The 15,016-nt window shown below is 39.1% G+C and overlaps 1 protein-coding gene across 1 annotated transcript in view; it reads right to left on the bottom strand.

The window, feature by feature from the left end:
* AP3S1 (adaptor related protein complex 3 subunit sigma 1) overlaps positions 1–15,016 on the bottom strand; it is a 42,057-nt gene that overhangs the window by 17,350 nt on the left and 9,691 nt on the right. The window contains exons 2-4 of the mRNA XM_077817341.1: positions 14,897–14,988; positions 10,834–10,945; positions 3,240–3,311 (exon numbers count right to left, since the gene is read on the bottom strand). Of these exons, the coding sequence (XP_077673467.1) occupies positions 3,240–3,311; positions 10,834–10,945; positions 14,897–14,988 (276 nt within the window). The remainder of the gene's footprint in view (positions 1–3,239; positions 3,312–10,833; positions 10,946–14,896; positions 14,989–15,016) is intronic.

Raw genomic sequence — 15,016 nt, 5'->3', positions numbered from 1 at the left:
CAGAGAATTCACCATTTACACTAGTTTAAACTTGCAAGTGACCCATGCCCTATGGTGCAGAAGGCGGCGAAAAAACCCCAGGGTCTCTGCCAATCTGACCTGGGAGAAAATTCCTTCCCAACCCCAAATATGGCAATCAGTTAGATCCTGAGCACGTGGGCAAGATCCATGAGGCAGATACCTGGGAAATAATTCTGAGCCCTCCCCATCTAGTGTCCCATTTCCAGCCATCGGGGATTTTTGATACTGGCAGTCGCCAATGGGCCACATGCCATTGTAGGCAGTCACATCATACCATCCCCTCCATATATTTATCAAGCTCAGTCTTGAAGCCAGTTAGGTTTTTTGCCCCCACTAATCCTCTTAGGAGGCTGTTCCAGAACTTCACTCCTCTGATGGTTAGAAACTTTCATGTAATTTCAAGCCTAAATTTATTGATGGCTGTTTATATCCATTTGTTCGTGTCTCCATACTGGCGCTTAACTTAAATAACTCCTCTCCCTCCCTCCCTGGTATTTATTACTCTGATCTATTTATAGAGAGCAATCGTATCGCCCCTCAGCCTTCTTTTCGTTAGGCTAAACAAGCCACGCTCCTTGAGCCTCCTCTCACAAGGGAAGGTTTCCATTCCTCGAATAATTCTAGCAGCCCTTCTCTGCATCCTGTATTAGTTTGAATTCTTCTTTCTTAAATATGGGAGACCAGAATTGCACACAGTATTCCAGATGAGGTCTCACCAGTGCCTTGTATAATGATAGTAATATTTCCATGTCTCTACTGGAAATACCTCTCCTGATGCATCCTAGGACTGCATTAGCCTTTGTCACAGCCACATCACAATGGTGGCTCAAAGTCATCCTGTGATCAACCAATACACCCAGGAATTTCTTCTTCTCTGTCACTTCCAACTGCTAAGTCTCCAGCTGACAGCAAAAATTCTTGTTGTTAGTCCCTGAATGCATGACCTTGTACTTTGCACTGTTAAATTTCATCCCATTTCTATTCCTCCAGTTTACAAGGTCATCCAGATCTTCTTCTATGATATTCTGGTACTCCTCCATATTGGCAACACTGCCCAACTCTGTGTCATCTGCAAATGGTATTAGCACACTCCCACTTTTTGTGCCAATGTCAGTAATAAAAATGTTAAATAAGAATGGTTGCAAGACCGATCCCTGAGGAACTCCACTTGTAACCTCCCTCCAGCCTGACAGTTGACCTTTAAGTATGACAACTGTAGTCTCCCCTTTAACCCATTCCTTATCCACCTTTCAATTCTCATATTTCATTTTGCATTTATATTCTCATATTTCAATTCTTAATCCCCAGCTCTCCAATTTAACTAATAATTTCCCATGTGGGAACTGTATCAAATGCCTTGCAGAAATCCTGGTAGATTAGATCTACTGCATTTCCTTTGTCTAAAAAAATCGGTTATCGTCTCAAAGAAAGATATCAGGTTGGTCTGACACTTTTTGTAAAACCATGTTGTGTTTTATTCCAATTATCATTAACCTCTACGTCTTTAACTACTTTCTTTTTCAAAATTTGCTCCAAGACCTTGCATACAAACTAACAGGCCTGCAGTTTCCTGGATCACATTTTTTTCCCTTTCTTAAAAATCATATTAGCAATTCTTCAGTCATAGAGTATGACCTCCTTGTTTACAGATTCATTAAAAATCCTTGCTATTGGACTTGTAATTTCATGTGCCAGTTCCTTTAATACGTCTTTATGGATCAGTTACAAATCCACTGAAAAAAAACTAATAGCCAGAGTAGCTCAAATGAGACAGTTATAATCCTGGTAACCTTGTTCATTGCACTATCTTGAACAGGGTCACAATACAATCCAAGAACTGTAGAGATTAATGCCAGTATTTTCAAACCTGCAGGCCTTAAGTTAGGCCACTTAGCAGAAGTGTCCTGATTTTTCATCTTCGGAAAAAAATAAATAAGGCCACTTTTGCTTAACTATGGAATTTATGGCCTAATTTTAGGCTGCAGGTTTGAAAATATTGGCCTAAGCCATTAGTGGATTCTGTCTAGATTCAGTTACTTTCTTTGATGAAAAAACTGTTTTGTCATAAAGAGAAACCCACAAGGTTATAATAAAATATTTGTCTATCACTATTTGCAATCTCAATATTATCAGCATAATCAAAAAAATTAATTTTTAGGAGCAAAACCAACTTCTCTTTTGGGATGGGGAAAGCACAATTAATTTATTACTGTGAAATTTTAATGAACTTTTCAGGAGTATCAAATCAGTTCAAACACCAACACAGATCTATTGAAATTTTCAGTGATCAGTGTCAACAGGTAAGCATTCTTTCTTTAAGAAGGATGCGGTCAGCTTGCAATCAGCTATTCAGCTTCAAAAGGTGAGTTTCAGGTAGTACACTTGCCTTTCTTCCTCTTTCCAGTTTTTGCTGCATCAATATCACATTTCCCTTTAATGTTTTTCTTGCTCTGTTGAGATGTGAAAACCTCTCACAAAGAGGGGGAAATGACTGCACACACAGAACAGATATATGCACAAAGTAAACACAATGAAAAAATTGAGAGGAATAACCATTTTCCTCCAATCTCTCTCAACTATAGTCATTTTAGATGTTACTTGTAGTCAGAAGTTTACAGTGTCCTTGTAAATGACAGACTGCATTAGTAACAGCATGTCCTTATACCAGACCAATAAATAAGTCAATTATACCATCTAGCTGGGAATTCACACAGAACCTTCTATTTAAACATGAGAAAAGACATTAATATGTATCAGGGGGTTCAGTACAGAATCCATCCCACCCTCAGTATACTAACTTCATTTCTGAGTTATGTTCATAATAAAATATGTGAAAGGCAATTGCTGGATTTGGAATGCTAAAATCCAAAGTTAATGTCAATTCTGAGTAACATATCATTAAAAAAGAAACCTGGACGAAAATATTTCTTGGAACCATCAGCTTCCCTCATCGAAGAACAATATTCTGGTATCTCAGGTTTTGCATTTATACACACAGTTACATTGCAGACACCTCCTAAGTAAATGTACTAATGAATTTCATTAAAGACATGTTCCAGCACACTTTTTGCACTTTAAAAATAACTTGATAGAAACTGACAAGATTTCACCAACAACAAGGATAGGCTTGTTATACACTCTGTCAGATTCAGGACCAAATGTTTCTTGTCAAGAAGAATGTTTGGTTCAACTGATATTATAGTAGCTCAGCACAGTACCTTGTCTACATGGAAAATTAAATCCAGTTCACAGACGTTTTCAAAACATTTGTCTAGTGTTTCGACGAATACCTGCGGAAGAAAAAACAAAGCAAAAGGTCAAGGTTTAAGAGCAACGCAATCATTCCAATATTTATGAACTTCAGACGTGGCACATATGGAAAATAGAGATCATGTAGATTTTACAAGGCCTACTGTATCTGAAAAACATGTGTGGTTAACACTATTATTGGGATCCTCTAATGTTGGCAGGCCCCAGGCAAAAGGGTATGTAAAGTAAGACAGCTTTTAATACAGCTCTGCAACGTGGCCAAGGGATTACACATATACAAAAGTTAAAGAATAGTCACACATTGAAAGAACATTCCAAGAAAATCTATACTGCAATTTTATGCAGTTGTGATCTGAACTGTTTCTTCTAATTTTATTGGGATGCCAACTATCTAGTAAAAATGAATTTCAGCTGTTTATTTTTACCAATTTATTATTTATATTCCAGTAGCCCTTGACGGCCCCAGCCTGCTTCCACTTCTCTCCTCACAGAATCTCGCCAATTTCTTCCAAGAGAAAATTGCTAAAATGTGACGTGACCCTCACACTTCCCTTGGCTTGCCTTCTCTTCCCCTCCTACAACCCTCTCTTCCTCGTCCCCTGTCACAGAGGCAGAAGTTTCTCATCTACTTTCCTGCTCTATCCTCTCCATTCGCCTCAGTGATCCCATCCCATCATTTCATCCCCTCCCTTCTTCTTCTTCTTAACCTCTCATGCTCCTCTGGTTCTTCCTCCCACTCCCATAACTCAAGCATGACTTAGTCTCTCCCATCTTAAACAACACCCATCCTTGACCCCACTTGCTTCAACTACTGCCCATTTCCCTTCTCCCTTTCAACTCTAAGTTCACGGAATGAGCTGTCTATAACTATTGTCTGAAGTGCCTCTCCTCGAAATCCATCACAGACTGGTTTCAGCCCCAGCACTCCACTGAAATCACTTCTACCAAATTCTCTAATGACCATGTCCTAACCTAGCTAAGAACTTGTTCTCCATCCTCATCCTCTATCTGTCACCCACCTTCTACACAGTCAACCATGCTCTCCTTGAAATGCTGTCCTTCTTTGGCTTACATCGCTCTCCCCTCTCCTTGTTCTCCTAATCGCTCCTTCAGCAGATCTTCCTCATCCCTCTTCCATCTTTCTGTGAGGGTTCCACAAGGCTCTGTCCTTGCTCCCCTTCACTTCTCCCTTTGCATCCTATCTCTGGGTAATTTCATCTGCAAACACAAATTCAATTACCACATCTCTGCTGAGCACTCATAAACCCATCTCTCTGCTCAAGACCTGTCTCTTTCTGTCCAAACTAAAATCTCAGCTGGTGTCTCTGACATCTCCTGTGGATGTCTAGCTGTCAGCTCAAGCTCAACACACGTAAAGCAGATCTTAATCTTCCCCCATGTCTTTCCCATTACCTGCTTTCTCAATCACTGGACAACACCACCATCCTGACAGTCACCTCGGTGTCATCTTCAAAGTGAACATCTCTTTATGTCCAAGTCTCGCAGATTCTTTCTGCATAATATCTTAAGATACAGACTTTCCTTTCCATCCATACAAGTAAAATTCTCAACCAGGTTCTCATCATACCACGTTGCAATTACTGCAAGATCCTTTTATCTGGTCTTGACAAATGCAATCTTGCCCCACTCATATCCATTCAATATGCTGCTGAATGGACCATTTTCCTACCCCATTGATTTGACCATGTTGCACCTCTCTTTATATCCATCCACTGTGCATTCCCACCAGCGGAAATATAGATACCTAATGAATTTAGGCAACTATAGGATTAGACGGCAGCGAGCAGGGGTTGAAGATCTCAATGATGCCTAAATGTTTTTGTAATGTAAATGGATTTAGGTGCCTCTGCCTCTTTATGGATCTAGACCTGTGTTATTTCTTAAATGGATTCAATACAAGAGTTACTATGATAATTAACCTTACAAATAAATATCTTAAATTTAATTGAATACTAACCCCAACAAGCTGCCTCTTTTCTTCATGCTTAAAAAGTACTAATTTTCTTCATATAGCTAACTGTTAAGACACCAAATGTCTTCTAGAAACAGGGCACGTTTACAAATGATTAGTTCATATGTTAAACTGCTTAAATGATGTTTACAATGTGGCTCAGAGAAGCCATGATTGCCCAGGGGAAATTCTCTTAACTTCTGTGTGCCTCAAGGGGGATGTATATATAAGGGCAGTTTTGTCTAGCATTTAGCCACAAAAATAAGTCTAGAAAATATAAAAAAAAATCCTCTATCTAGAGGAAGTTATCCTGATTCTATTTATGTTTAGAGGTTGGGGGTGGGAAAAAGCACAGGTTTCCAAAGCACAGACAACAAAGATATTTATAAATTCTGACCTTAAGACACTCATTTAGTGCCTTGAAAAATGTTCCTTTATACAAAATGACATTTTAAAATAAGGCATAAGAAGCGAAGTGTCTTCAGTAGCGATATTTATGTTCACAGACAGGGGAACAGAAAAGGAGCAACTGAACAGTATTTCACTCTTACACTGTCCCAACAACTAGGACCTCTCCTCACTCCTCACAACAGCCTTAGATCCATAACTTCAGTGGCTGCCCTTAAAAAATTTTATTTAATTAATGCAAATATCAGGGTATCATAATTAGTTATCTAAGACAATACAGGAAAGTTTTGGAAGATAACCACTGAAGCCCAAAGACCTCTGTCTACACAGCATAATCATTAAGCACTAAATACACTGGTAAATTAAGAGAAAACTATTAGTTTTGCAGAGCCCCACAGTTGGAATTTTCACAAGATAAAGATTTCTATTAATAAAATAGTTGAAATTTCTCAGTCTTCTACTGGTAACAGCTGGGATTATGTGTGACACTGGTAGGGCAGAAGCCCAGAATCAGACTGTAAACAGGTTTATAACCTTTTATGTCATATTCATTTTAAAAAGTATTACTCTAGAATACAAGTTATAAGAAGGGGGATTAATTAAAATTAAGTATTTTTAAAAAGTCTCAGAATAACTGCATCAGTGGATAAAATAAGAGCCAACATGCTTACAACACAAAATTTATTTTAGAGTCAAACATGTGCACCAAGAGATAAAAGCACACAGATCTCGAACAAGGCAGTAATTGCTTCAGATGCGTTAGCACTTATGGGTCATGAGAACCAGGGGTTTCTTTCTCCTTAAGAGAAAAACTAGTTCAAATGTACTATTGGGATGCCACTGCAGCTGAGACTAACTATAGGACATTAAATTAATCATGAAACTGACATCCAAGGAATTGCTGGCTACCTACTGACTTTCACAAAGCAACTTCATAAAAAAGATTGAGCAACAATGCAGGAACAATGTGAGTCACAGAACTGAGAATTAAAAATGACTTCTGCAGGCAAATAAATCTCAAGCCAAGACCTGGTGACTAGAGATGTAGAAATAGCGTGTTTTCCGTAACTAACTATGCTCCAAAGTGAATTTTTAGCACCCCCTTGTGCTTTACTTTTAGAATTACATGAATTATTACAATAAAGCTGTATTTTATTTTTTGTTTTAATTTTACTCAAATATTAATAAACCTAAATACACACAATACTAACTATAGCATACATAATCAAAACGTCAGCTTGGTTCTTAGTGTTATGGTAAGACAAATTAAGAGTCCATTGTCAGCATCAGGGCCCACTGTGCTCAGCAACATAACAACACAGTCCTTGTCCTGAAAAGCTTGCATTCTATATAGACAAAGTGGGAGAAAAAGGACACACACACAAGCAGAAGATTGGGAACTGAGGGACAGAACGACTAAATGACTTGCCCAAGATCACACAGGAAGTCCGTAGCAGAGAAGGGAATTAAACTCAGATCTCTGAAGTCCAGTGTTTTAGCCACAAGACAAGACCATCCCTTCTCCTCTTGCATTAAGTACTCACATTCTACTACAGCATTAACGGCTGAAAAAAACAGATAACTAATCAAATGCATCTAAAACACAGATACTATAAAACGATAAATCTATATAAGAAATATTATGGAATGTCTATTTCAGATCTAGAAAATCCTGTTTGTATTTGGTGTCAATAGACCTACTTTCTAAACTCAGGTTTTCGTGTGTCACCAAATCTAGAGAGCACTAGCAAACCTCAAGAGAGATTAATCCAGTCTGCCTGTGAAAGGGTTTTTACTACAGTGCAAGCTGTAATGTCATCATTCAGACAACTGGCTCAAAGTGATCTCTGATAGATGCATGGGACAATCATCCAGACATTTAATACCTAAATGGTTGGACATTAGTAGTTATAGCAGTAAATAAATGCAGCACCACCACACATGGGGCTGACTTTGAATGAAACTTGGAAGCTTTAATAGTGCTGAGTATAACAATCCATGTTCCTAGTGGAGCTGGTCAGCATGAGTACATTACACTTGTTCTACATAAACTATACTGACTTCCCCTCTGCTTCTGGGTGCAATCTGAAGTATCTGGTTTACTCTATAAAACCTTATATGGTTTAGCAGGTGGCTGCTTTAAGGATCACAGAATTCCCTGTGCACTATTAAAAACTGCTCAAGTCAGCTGAGATGCTTTTGCTGAGAGTCTTTTTGATCACAAGCTCCTTGGGACAGGGTCCATCTCTTCTTACGTTTGTGCCAGGTCCTGCACAACAGGACTTGGGTACTGACATCTGGGAACTACTGCACTTGAAGCACTGCAGAGGTTAAGTTTCAGAGTAGCAGCCGTGTTAGTCTGTATTCGCAAAAAGAAAAGGAGTACTTGTTGCACCTTAGAGACTAACCAATTTATTTGAGCATAAGCTTTCGTGAGCTACAGCTCACTTCATCGGATGATTTCCACTGAATGCATCCGATGAAGTGAGCTGTAGCTCACGAAAGTTTGTGCTCAAATAAACTGGTTAGTCTCTAAGATGCCACAAGTACTCCTCTTCTTTTTACAAAAGGTAAAAAAAAATTTTGAGCATTTCCAGCCTCCAGTACATAAGAGGGAGGTCAGACTGTGGAAATCACTCCCTCTGGTGGTCAGCCAAAGCACAAATCTGTCAGTTTTCAGGCAAATCTGTCAAATGGACCTTAACTACAGTTGATTTTTTTAAGTTTTCAATTTCATCAACCAGAAGAAAGTTTTTTGGATTTCTGCCCAGCTCTAACCTAAACTAAAAGGGCTGACCTCGTACTAGAGCCAGTCAGGAATTTTTCAACTAAACATTTTCGTTGGTAAATGCCTATTTGTTGAAATCAAATCTGTCTGCAGGATAAGGTTGGTTCTGATGAACATCCTGTGGGAAAAAAAGATTTGAAAGAAGTTTTGAAATTGCTGACTTGTCCCCTGAATTTCAGTTCAAAATTGAAGTTAATTTACAGTAAAGTAAAAAAAAATGTAAAGGAAAAACGTAAGTGAAATATTTTGAAGTTATCAAATGTTTCAACTGAGCCAATCTGAATTTTTCCCCGGATTTCTGGTTTGTGAAAATTTTAGACGGACTTTTTGTCCCAAGTTGGGACAGGAAAATTTTCTGAAATCTCAAAACTTCTTCCAGAACAGGAAAATCATTTCCCACCCAGTTCTACCTTGTGTCTTACATACCTGTTTGAATTAATATTAAGCTTTTTGGACGCCAGACTTGTTAAAGATTACAGTAGTCTGTTGCCCCAGGACCTCTAGGTTTAATGTGCCTTTAAAGATTGCAATATTTGCATGTGATTTACCTCGCTCTACTTGGATGCATCTACAGTCATGACGACTTAAGGTTAAGAAATTAAGAAATCCATCTTTCAGACCAAACTGCATTATGCCTCCCATAAAACTGTCTGATTGCACAAATGCAACTTGCAAGGCTCTGTACAGCTTTTAACCACTGAGATCTCAGTATTCTTTGTGGGTACTTCATGGGGAAGTGAGCCTTAGAAGTCAAGACTATACATAAGGGGTAAAATTTTCAAAAGTGCTACAGCAATTTAGAAGCTTAAGTCTCACTGAAAGTCAAAGCGACTTGGCACCTAAGTTAGTTAGGTTCTTTTGAAAGTTTGATGCGACTCTCCCTCACATTGCCATGGCTCTGGCTGTTCACCAAGGTTCTAGTTTCATTTTGCTTACTGTGGCTATAATATCATAAACTCTACTGAGAGAAAAAAGATGAACCAAGGCCTTGATTTCCTCTTGTAACACTTCAAAGGAGATTTAAGAATAACTCACATTTAACCCTGTAGACTTTACATACCCACTGATAATGATGCTAACCCATAGCACTCTCCCTTTTCTAGTTAATCACAAACACCAATACAAAGAGCCTTTAAACAATTTGTATAGAGCCTTAAAAGTGATCGTATACAAGAAGTGTAAAATTCATAACACTTAAATATCTGCAGTATTAAGGTGAAAGGTTTCACTAGTCCCTCCTGACATGAGAATCCTCTGAGGCAGAGACTGGAAGCTGGACAAACATGTACAGTATATCCTCTGAGTGAAAGTCAAAGATTAATATCCATGGAACACCTTGATCTGTTAAAGGTGACCTAGAAAGCATTTATAAATATATTGTTTCCTTCCCACAGTTGTTTATGTTTCCAAGCATTATAGCTTCCACAGGGAAGATGTCAAACTGGTATTGGGAGATGAAATGGTGTTCATAGGTTGAATTACTTCTTGTGATAGACGTGCTTTTGTGAAGAAGTTTGAGAACAAAGATTTAATTTTGATGATGATTGCACACCTACCTAGAGGCTTCAGTATGCATAAAGCCATTGTCTTAAAGACACGAAAAGGAAACACAGGCTAGACAGTGCCATTGGATAGTGGAATTATTGGGAGGTTGCTGAAGTATCATCATTGTACATATCAGAGCACAGCAAGAAAGAAATCAGTTGGAGTTGCATAAGTGGCCCTGCAAAATGCAAGGGATCAGACTGGATAACTCAAGTGGTCTTTTCTGATCCTACTGTTTCTAATTAAGAATGAAGATGTATATTTTGTAGATAGAGTGAATATTCAGAAATACCTGAGAAGTTGCATTAAATATTAATTTGCTGCTCTTCTCACTTTGTAAATATTTTAACACATTTGAGTAAGAAGATATGCTACAAAACAAAGCAACTCTACTCTGTAGAGCAAACAGCTGTGAAAAGATGATTCATTGTATGTGGTAGCCAATATCTTGCAGTGTTCAGACACTACAAAATGCCAAAGTGAGCAGAGAGGAAACAAAAATCTAGGAAAACAGCCATTTGAACTGAATGAATCTGTTACCAAAACTAGACCCCAATTCTCTGCAAAGATGCAACAAAATATGGCAGATTATAATTTAGGCTCATTACCTGTCAAATGAACTGTTTTCTTACCTAAACATTAATTTGTGAAAAAAGAACTTTCTCTAGTAATGGTAGGAAACTGTACAATGATTAACACAAGTATGTTGTACTTTACACTATAATGGAAGTCATCTTTATTTTCAAGCAATTCAGAAAAAGGTAAGCCAGAAGGCAGAAACACCAAGTATCTTTAAAAATATGGCATTTCCTTTAAAAACAACACTTACTTGTATTAGGTCTAAAATGCCAAGTTCACTTTCTGAAGAATCCACACAGAAGACAAAGTACAACGTGGCATAGTGTCGGTAGATTAGTTTGTTATCAGATCCACCTATTAGTCTAAATAAAGAGAAGCTAGGTCAGTGTCAAGACAAGATGAGCAAAAACTCATTAACAGCAAATTATAAACTTTTCAGGATACAGTTTAAATTTAAATTACATCATGAAATAAGTATATGTTGAAAATACTTCAGCCATTAACAGTATAATAGAGAACCTCATAATTTAATGTAAAGGTGCTCTGGAAAAAACCAAGCCAAACCAACATGACATCTTAACTCTGAATTGTAATTACTGTTAGTAAATATCCTCCTAGACAGTAGTAAGCACACCGATATATGCACCTGCACATCAGAACTATGGCAAACAGATCAATAAATACACTCTTCCACTAAGATGTGTGCAAGTGTCACTCTGACATTCTAGCAGGCACTGAGCAGAGAGTAAGGAATATTACTCAGAAGGGGGTCGGTCACATGCCCAAGCATCTTTCCCAGTCCCACTCAGGGGAGCCATGGAGAAGTTGAAAAAATTTAAGTACACATGCACTGAAGTCAGTGATTAGTACACATGGATTGCACGGATATTCACTTAAACAAAATTTATGATCTTAGGGATAAACTGAATTAATACAACAGTTGTGCTACAGAATATTTGACATTACAGAGAGTATGAGTGCATTGCACTCAACTGGTTGTATTACAATATTAAAAGAGATGCAGAAATTTAAATTCCTTATATTTCTCCTTAATCATCAAGTTAGTGAACTACAAAAAGAAGAGTTATCTTAAGTGAATCAACAGTGATATGCTTCAGCCCATCCTCTATAGCCTCCCCCTGAGAGAAACTTTTAACTGTAAATATCAGAAGGCATGTATCTCTCTTCTTTAGGTGGCTAAAAATTCTATGTTAAGCAACAACATGGTTCATGTATAAATGAAAACATTTTGTGATACATGGGTATACAGGTATTAAGCTGATGATTCTGAACATTGGGGAATAAGCCATTAAAAACCCCTCCTAAACTGGATTTACAGAAGAAATCACCAGAGTCTAATAGATCACAAATCTGCACAAAGAAATGATCCCTCTAATTTTCTATTCTTTATTTGTAAGTTAAAACTATTAAGAACCTTTAGAACACCTGCACTTTCCACACAGCTTCACATTAATGCTTGAAGAGACAAGTCCCATGCTCCCAAATACTAAACAAAAATAGCTAAACAAAAAATTTACAGAGTTTTCGTGATTTGAAAACTTAAAAAAAAAAAAAAAAAGCGAAGTAAAGGTTTATACGGTGTCCTTAATTTATGACAATTATCTAGATATTGCAGTGCATGTGAAGTTGTTCCACACTTATTGCTAGAACCTCCAAGTACCTTACAAGTATTATATTACAATTATGCCCAAAATGTGCAAATTGCTCTACAGAGATACAGGAAGACTGTCCCTGCTTGAAAAGCTGTATCAAATGGGGACCTGAAGAAAGGAAACAAAAGTTGAGCTTGTGCCACCCACCCCCCATACTTTTTTTTTTTTTTTTGCGCACTTCTTTATGATGTATAAAAAAAATGCCTGAAAGGATGGGCTTTTGCTCTGTGGCTTTTCTTTTTTTTTTTTTTTTAAAACATTAGAAATTCAGGTCATGTCCAGCCTGGAAGACTAAGCTAACTGGAGAACTACTGCAATGATACTTCCAAGAGTGAAGAAAGCAAAAGTGGAATAATTAAGAGGAGAAAGGATTGTTCGTCAAATGTTAGGCCTTGTCTTGACTAGGAAAACAGGTCATGGTTGGTATCATGGTAGCTACCACAACTTTGATCATGATTGTGCTCCAAGCGTAGACACAGCTTTTAACATGTTAACTGGCTTTAGTCAACCCTAGGTTCCCCCCACAGAGGAATGCAGCTAGTTAACTCGTGTTAAGTGTCAATAGTGGTCTACAAAGAGACCAAAATCATGGCAGCTAAAACAATGTCAATCATGACCTCTTCTCCCAAAAATTGTGGTTTTTGTTAATACCTATGTAACTTCAATTACTAAAATTTTGAATGAACGCGTCTCTTATTTCAGCACTTCTGCCCTCTGTTAAGGTGTGAGACCTCACAACAAACATGCTCTAAGATCGCAAGGAGTAAAAAAATTTGACATTTTTACCTTAAAAATCCAATCATCACTTCAGCATTGACAACACCTGTCATCAAAAATATCTGCCTCCTTATCAGCCACCCCAATACATCAGAGGAAAACACTCCACAGTTTTAACCAAAGGTCAAACAAATATGCTTTATTTAAACACCAGGCTCAGAGGGCACAACTAAACTAGGAAAAACAGACATGTTTTGAAACACATTAGCTAAACACATTGTAAACAGGATTTTGTACCTAGTGTAGACAGGGAAAGTCAAGTTCAAAAACCTGTTACAAGGGAGAAGCCTAGGGTTGATCATGGCCAGCAAACACAACTTGCTGTCTACACTGTGCAAAAGACCCACTTTTAAAAATGCGTTTGCTAACACAGTTTTTAAAACAATCATTTTTCTTAATCCAGACTTGCTCTGCAGCTGTGTTTTTCAAACCGTGGGTCGTGACCTAGTACTGGGTCACGGCATGTCAGGCACTGGGTCGCCTTGCTCTCGTCAGCACCACCGACCGGGATATTAAAAGTCCCGTCGGCGGTGTTTCCCAACTAAGGCAGGCTAGTGCCTACCTTTTCCGACACCGCACTGCACCCCAGAAGCAGCCAGCAGTGGGTCCGGCTTCTAGGCAGGGGGCCCACGGGGCTCCGCGCACTGCCTCCACCCTGAGCACCAGCTCCACATTCCCATTGGCCAGTTCCCAGCCAATGGGAACCAGGGGGAGGGTGGTGCCTGCGGGCGAGAGTAGCACGAAGCCGCTTGCGCACCTCTGCCTAGGAGCCGGACCTGCTGCTGGCCGCTTCCGGGAAGCCTGCCTCTTCACCCCGGCTGCGCTGCTGACCGGGAGCCACCGGAGGTAAATCCGTGCCCCAATCCCCTGGCCCAGCCCTAATCCCCCCCAAACCTGGAACCCCTTCCTGAACTCCAAGCCCCTCATCCCTGACCCCCCCAAGGCCTGCACCCCCAGCCCAGAGCCCTGACCCCCTCCCGCACCCCAACCCCCTGCCCCAGCCTTGAGCCTCCCCCCAACCCAGAGCCCCTCTTGCATCCCAAACCCCTCATCCCCGGCCCCAGCCCAGAGCCCCTCCCACACCCCAAACCCCTCATCCCCAGCTCTGTTGGGTCAAAGGCATCAACAGTTTTCTTCAACTGGGTCCCCAGAAAAAAAGTTTGAAAACCACTGCTCTACAGACCAGCAAACTTGGACTCTGGCAGAAATCCATGGAATCTTTAGGCCAGGAACCCTCTACCAAGAGCACACAGCATCCAAATATTAGGAGCTCAGGCCTAAGTACCCAGTAGACAAGTTGCCACTGATTTCAAGTTTTGCAATGGTGTAGTGAAAGTCTCTCAGGTTGACCTCAAAGCTTTAGCTGGGCTTTGGGAATATAGTTAGGTGCCATCTAGGCTACTATATATTTGTTTCTGTATTGTCTCTGGATCAGGGACAGCTGTGTTGTAACCATATCCCCTAATTCAGTTACAACCGTACAACAGACAGGGCCCTAGAAGAAATATTTTTGTTTAAGTCAGAGAACACTTTATAACAGAAGATAGTTATAGCTACTTAACTGTAACAGCGTATTTATTACCAAGATACAATGGAGACGGGTAGATGGTCTTTCTCATGGGTGCATCAGAAATATTTAGACAGAAATTTTAACTAAATTACTGCTGTAGCTACCGAAAGCTTATGCTCAAATAAATTGGTTAGTCTCTAAGGTGCCACAAGTACTCAGTTTCTTTTTGCAAATACAGACTAACACGGCTGCTACTCTGAAACCTGCTCTAAGATATGGTACTCTTGAAGGTTTTTGTGACAGCCCTTGCTATTCATTAATACTAGAAATTTCTGTTAAATTTCAATACTTACAAGCCTCCTTCTAAGAAATTACAAACATTTTCATCACGTTTGGATACCAAATGGAAAGTTTCTCTAATAATTTGTTGCTGTGTATCTTCACTCTGTGGGAAAAAAAATGTATTTTACTAT

The sequence above is a fragment of the Eretmochelys imbricata genome, chromosome 5 (genome assembly GCF_965152235.1).
Source record: "Eretmochelys imbricata isolate rEreImb1 chromosome 5, rEreImb1.hap1, whole genome shotgun sequence".
In the NCBI taxonomy this organism is placed as follows: Eukaryota; Metazoa; Chordata; order Testudines; family Cheloniidae; genus Eretmochelys; species Eretmochelys imbricata.
Note: the sequence above shows the minus strand (reverse complement) of the source record. Positions and strands in the feature narration are given on the sequence as shown.